General features: G+C 35.2%; 1 protein-coding gene and 1 long non-coding RNA gene across 2 annotated transcripts; both read right to left on the bottom strand.

Moving 5' to 3' along the window:
* Nucleotides 1-3,900: 3,900 nt before the first annotated feature.
* Nucleotides 3,901-4,582, bottom strand: LOC110934971. Its single transcript, XR_002588766.2, has 4 exons — nucleotides 4,552-4,582; nucleotides 4,408-4,486; nucleotides 4,174-4,314; nucleotides 3,901-4,077 (listed from the first exon to the last, which is right to left on the bottom strand). It is a non-coding gene; the product is annotated as an uncharacterized LOC110934971 (long non-coding RNA).
* A 485-nt stretch (nucleotides 4,583-5,067) lies between these two features.
* LOC118481053 lies at nucleotides 5,068-5,765 on the bottom strand. The gene is made up of 3 exons (XM_035976141.1): nucleotides 5,494-5,765; nucleotides 5,267-5,410; nucleotides 5,068-5,176 (listed from the first exon to the last, which is right to left on the bottom strand). Exons 1-3 carry the CDS (start codon nucleotides 5,640-5,642, stop codon nucleotides 5,068-5,070), a joined length of 402 nt encoding a protein of 133 aa, XP_035832034.1. The 5' UTR covers nucleotides 5,643-5,765.
* Nucleotides 5,766-6,535: the final 770 nt, after the last annotated feature.

The raw sequence follows: 6,535 nt of genomic DNA, 5'->3' as shown, positions 1-6,535 counted from the left end.
CTTAAGAACTTTATCTACAGCCTTAGTAACAGCTGCATCGATCATGGCCTGCAGATCAATGCCATTTATATTAACATTTGCAGCGTTGTTTCTTTCTCCTGTATTGCTATGTGCTTTGTCAGAGTTCACCATATTGAAGCTTTTAGTGCTAAACACAGATAATAACAATTGTTTAGTTGCTATTTTAAATAAATCATCCTATTTGATGATTAATAATCCATGGTGTTAAATGAACCATATAGGCCGAAAAATTATAACATTTCTAATGAATGTTTATTTCAATATTATTTTATTATAGTTAGCCTAAGTTAAAAAAGAACCATCAAAGACATTAAAATAGGACATAGTCCTTTATATATATTAGACAGGGGATTATAGTCACAACTGTCATTGTCGTATTGACAATATCATATAGCTCGAAGGCTCGTCTCAAAGGACATTTAAATATGGAACAAAAGGCCTTGTCACAAAGGACTTTTAAGATTCGGCACATGGACCTGTCACGAAGGACATTAAATATAGCACATTTCCTTGTCATAAAAGACATAAAAATATTCCGCGATCTTATTTGATCAAGGGTTTTAAGGCTTGAACATTGTTCTTCACCTTTGGACAGGGAGTCGTAGACTACAACTATCATCGTCATGAAAGACGATATATTTGGCACATTGGCAAATCAATTGACATCACTAATGGATGTTATTATAAGAATCATCACATTGATGATATTAGTCATGATCACATTGATCTTATAGACTATAAGGATTAGGCATAGCCCATCACTTTGGACAGTGAACCATAATGGTCATAACTGTCATTGTCTTATCGGACATCAAGCATAGCCCGTAGGCACTTCATCACTAATGAATGTTTATATTATGATCATCACATTGATGATACTAGCCATGATCTAACTTGATCATATAGGCTATAAGGTTTGGACGTAGTCCAAATACCTTGACGGCTGGTGTGGTTTCTCAAGCCATACTGCCAGGAGTGTTAACATTTTCTGAACGCTAACAAGAATTTATTGTCTTAAGAGGGTTTTACCATTACAGCTATGTTCACATTGACATATTGGCTAGGTTATACCATTAAGAAGATCTTTTGGAATTATTTAGCAGATCGATAAAGTTTGAATTAGAATCGAAACGATTGCTTGAACTATGACATAACAAAATAATACACACACACACACACACACACACATATATATATATATATATATATATATATATATATATATATATATATACTAGTCATTTACCCGCGATGCGGCGGGAAACATATCACTTAAGTTGATGAGCTTAGGGCTATGTACGGGGCGATTTGGTTTTAGCCATAACCAAAACCAAATTTGCGATGCAACGGTGGCGACAATTTTATGTTAGTTTATCAATCCTCCCATGGTATATTGTATAGTAGTTTGTTACTTTATCAATCATCTATGTGGTAGTGTCTATCAAATGCTAGATGAAACAGGTAAAAATGCCCAAAATGTCTGCAAAGAGTGGGTCGAAGAAAAGTTAGTTTATCAATCCTCCCATGGTATATTGTATAGTAGTTTGTTACTTTATCAATCATCTATGTGGTAATGTCTATCAAATGCTAGATGAAAAAGGTAAAAATGCCCAAAATGTCTGCAAAGAGTGGGTCAAAGAAAAGCTAGCCTTGATGGGTTCATCTCGAATATGCCAAGGCTTTAAAGTAACAGGCTTCTCCATCGCAAGCAAGCAAAGCACCTACATTACGAATAAGCGTTTAATAAGACATCATAATATGAGGGGGGATGAAGGCTAACAAGAGTTGGAATATATTGTTGTTTAAATGTAGATATATTGAATTAAATCATATTAATAAGGTTTGTGTATTATTAGGTGTAAATAATTGTTAAAGAAAAACTCTAGTTAAGAGGATATGGTTCATGTGGTCAAACAAGTTGGAATCAGAGATAATACAATAACTATATATAGTTTTTGTCCTAAAAATGTTTGGGGTTGACCCAAAAAAGTTTTTTTTTTTACTTATGAAATGGTCTTCTTGGGTTCTGTCCTTGTGTTTTTATCTTAAGCAAGTCAAACCAATCAACTAAAAATCTACCTAATCCGGGACTGGTCATATGGTTAAATGGGTTGAAAGTCAAGTATATTTTATGCGGTATGCAAGCTTATAATCCTCAAAAATTCATACTTTTCTTGTATGAGATGGCAGCATGTTTATATGACACCTCGAAGATGAAAGATCTTTGGAAATCGTATAGTTGACAAGGCAATATGTCAATATTAAATAAAGGGTATTAGATACTACAATCTAAGCTACTACTTAAAGTAAAAACAAACAACACAAGAAAAAAAACCAAATATTTTGGGTGAAAAGTTAACCACAAAGAGCTCAACCAAGATCAAAAGCCGATAATATAAATTATAGTTGAAGCTGTATTAAAAACAAAACAATGACTTGAAACCGAAACCCATGTCATAACCAAATCTATATTATAAAATAAACCATAACTTGAAACCGGTGTGAATTCGTTCCCGAACCAGTTCGATTTTTGGTACCAACATTTTGCGTTTTCAATACGGGTACCGTACCATACCAGGTATTTCGGTACCTGTACCCATTTTTTTTTGGATTTTCGGTACCGGATGATACCAAGCTCATCCCTACGTTCGAGTTCGAATTCAGGTTGATTTGAATTTGATGATTTAAAGTAAAATTTAAAAATTTAAAAAGAAAAAAGGACTCCAATAAAAAATGCCAAAAAAGTTCGCAAAACATGCAAATAATCCACAAAAATGCAGCCATAACAACAAAATAATACCAACTATATCTTTTTTCAGCGTAGTAATTAAACACATCATGTCTTAAAAGAAGTCCACAATAGTTATTAAAAGAAGCATTATTCCCTTGAAGTGACATTTGTAATGGAGTTTTTTCTGTTGGTTAATTTGACACTTGGACGCTTGGAGCCTTGAAGCTTAACTCTTTCAATTGTTCAAGAGTGTCGAAACTTGAGCACAACAGACATCTTCAACACGTACAAAGATTTCAGCTCCATTTGACAACAAGTAATAGCACTAATTACAGCATCATTTCACAGCAAATTATAGCACTATTTTACAGCAAAATAAACTAAAATAGAAGAGGTAATGATTTGGGGTGAAAATTACACACCATTTATACAACAGGTTAATACACGTTTAGTTTAATAAGGGTCAAACTGGGGAAATGCAATATGTTTACAGCCTTCTATATCATCTCATGAAAGAGAAAAGATTTGATATTTTTACAACATAACTTATGTAATCAAATTAATACTTAAGTTTATTTTAAGAAAACATTTTTTTTAAATGGATCTTTCAAGCATGTTTCCTGTTTATTTGAAATTGTTACCAATAAAATCAGACCAAAATAGTATATCCAGAGAAAAAGCTAAAGTGTAAGCATATCTGGGAAGACACATCTTGCAGCAATAAAATGAAATGAAATAACTTCATCAGTTATCCCCACGATCCTTATTTAGCATATATGATCAAAATCTGCAATGAGTAATCCAAAGAAAGATTTTGTTGGAGTTCTTGGATGCTTCAAAGCAGATGCAAATAGATATAAAAAAAGGCTAAACGGGTCAACAGGCCACAGAAAGTGTTGATGGATCAATGGGAAAACGACGTAGACAATCATTTAGATTACCTGAAATAGACGGACTACCGAGACCAATTGCACTACCAGAAATCATTGGATGAGATACACTCGCGGATTAGACATCCAACCAGCAAGCAGAGTTGGTACCGGTGCCGGTGCAGGTTGAAACGACTGGATATATAATCAAAATTAAATTACAATAATAATAATAAGATCAAGTTTGTTCAATTTATTAATAATCAATTACCATACTTATAATTCCAAGTTACCAGTTTGAAAAACCATGACAGTTGGTTCATCATCTACACTGGGCTTCTTAAGATCTTCCAATGTTGCATCAGATTTGTCTTCCAAAGTTCTTCTACCTTGTTGATTTGCTGAGGCCTGAGCACTGATCCGGCTGGCCTGTAGCTGCTCTATTTGAGACGGAACCTGCACGAAACATACTAATCACCTCCTGGTTCTATACTTTTCATTTCATTTTATAAACACACACATAGAGAATAAATAAAGAATTTATATAGTAACCATAAAAAGCTATTGCAAGAAACATCTATTATCAATAAGTGGACACCAATAACCCCGATCCCATTCCATGTCTTTCAAGAAATTCAGATTATGGCAAGGCTCCATACAAAAAAGAATAACCACACTCTCTGTCTTCACCAACTGAAATAATCAACAACAATATCAATAAAAAGCCTGCAATAATTTATGGTCCATACATAAACAAATACTAAAACACATAAAATTAGGGCTTACCAAATGATTAACAATGTGAGAGTCAGAAGTATTCCCTCAATACCTAACAACACACGCTAGATTCTGCACACCGCGATGCCTACACGCATGCTGCATATGTTAAGATTAAAATAAATAATAAAAAATATATAACCAATTACCAACCTCTTCATCAAGGATTTGGGGATCTTCATCTTCATCTGAGTATTCAATACTATTCATCCATCATTTTTTCCAGAGTCTAACTTCGCTCATGAACAGAAGTCAAGTTAATAGGTCTCTCCGGGGGGTAACTTCATTTGTAAGACCATGTGTAGTGGGGCGTTATGCATCCACATAAAGCCCCTATAAAGCCCCAAACACCATTACGAAGGGCTTTATGAGACAAAAAAATAGTGGAGCGTGATATATATAGCGCCAAGTATGGAGGAGATTTCAAAGTTTGGACCAATCAAAAAATAGTTAGTGTTTTTATAATTAATTAATAAAAACGAAAATTAATAATTAGGTATTAATGGGTAGGGGCTTTATGACTACGGGCTCTAGTGATATAACGCCCCATAAAGCCCCTGTGTGATGTGGCACGACACGTGTCGCAAAACGCCCCACAAAGGGATTTATGACTACGGATGGCCTAACAACTACTACAATCTATAACTTAAAACAATCGAAACCACATAATTAAAATATGAAGGGATTGCTGATGCATTCACAGTTAAGTAAAACTTTAAGCTTCTGAATCACCATCAACGCGTAACAAGATGCTAAATTCCTCGTCAGACTACCAAAACTGTTAACTATTCAAAAGATTAGAGCAATTTTCGTACCAGACATACTAATAGCGGAAAAAACGAAAAAGAGTCAAATCGAAAGAACTCACGTGAACCCTAAAAGCTTCGATTTTGTGGGAGAGGCATTTACAACGGGGTTAACAGGAGACTGAATCTCATTCAGATTAGATGTCGAAGTCTTCAAGCCTTTGGCAGCTTTTGATAAAACCACCAAAATTGGGCGTGACCTAGATCTGCAAGTTTAAAGCAGTTACAGACATCATCATAAACTAAAGGGCATGACCTAAACAAATCAAAAGGAGGTTGTCGGACTTACCTCGGCCGTTGTTGGATCTGGTGAGATGCTAGATCTTGGTTGTGTATCTGCTTTAAACTTGCAGATCTAGCACCCAAAACCCAGCGGCCAAAACCCACCGATTTTCTCCCTCTTTCTAACATTTGCTCGCTCTCTCTTTGCAAACCCATGTTTGTTCCAGATCTAGCATCCAATTTCCATTCTACTATGACACCATTTTGTGATTTTATGGGTTTTTCTTGAACAAGATGAAAGAGAACTCAGAGCAGAGAGAGAGAGAGAGAGAGAGAGAGAGAGAGATGAGAGCAGGGTGGAGTTTCAAAATTCAAAAGAACAAAATGTTAGGTGTATCTGGATTTGAGCGGGGATTCAAAATTAGAGTTAAAGATTTGGCCGCCCAAAATCCACTTTTAAGGTTGGTGTGCTTTAATCGTTTGTACACAATGCTTCAGAGTTTGTAAGTGACAAATGACCATTCTTGTCCCTTGGATATGCTTATTAATATAGTATAGATAATAACAACAAATATTAATTCCAAAAAAAAAAGATTTTTCATTTTACCTAGGGTTTACAAAATTGCCCAATTAAGTCTTAACTAAATACTAACTATCCACGTAAGGACTAAAAGGAAAAACAAGTCCACGCAGGGACTAATACAGAATTAAAGATGTCCACGCAGGGACTAGTACTGAAATAAAAATGTCCATGTAGGGACTTCATTTTAAATAAACAAATACAAGACAAAGAAATAAATAAATCTCTAATCCTCGTCTCTCTTCCCTTGATTAGCTTTGTAAGTTTCTTCATAAACTTACTTGTTCTTCTTTCACCTCTTTCCACTTGACGTTCAACGTCATCCACTCTTCCTAAGACCTGAGTCAAGGCTTCCAACCGTTGTGGTGGTAATTGTGGTGGTTGAGGTTATGGGGGTGGTTGAGGTGGAGAATATGAGTATCCATAAGCAGGATACCTAGTTGGGTATGCTGGAGGGAAAGGAGAAGGATATAAGGCATTATGGACGGCTCTCTCAACATACGGATCGTATGCAGGCGCTTGATAGTTA

The sequence above is a fragment of the Helianthus annuus genome, chromosome 8 (assembly GCF_002127325.2).
Source record: "Helianthus annuus cultivar XRQ/B chromosome 8, HanXRQr2.0-SUNRISE, whole genome shotgun sequence".
NCBI classification, from domain to species: Eukaryota; Viridiplantae; Streptophyta; class Magnoliopsida; order Asterales; family Asteraceae; genus Helianthus; species Helianthus annuus.
Note: the sequence above shows the minus strand (reverse complement) of the source record. Positions and strands in the feature narration are given on the sequence as shown.

Bases quoted from the DNA above. Each gene is read 5' to 3' on its own strand.
- LOC118481053 (XM_035976141.1), bottom strand. From the start codon at position 5,642: ATGGGTTTGCAAAGAGAGAGCGAGCAAATGTTAGAAAGAGGGAGAAAA. The intron at 5,411-5,493 runs GTAAGTCCGACA...TTAAACTTGCAG, and splicing joins CAGATCCAACAACGGCCGAG to ATCTAGGTCACGCCCAATTT. The intron at 5,177-5,266 runs GTGAGTTCTTTC...AATAGTTAACAG, and splicing joins TCGAAGCTTTTAGGGTTCAC to TTTTGGTAGTCTGACGAGGA.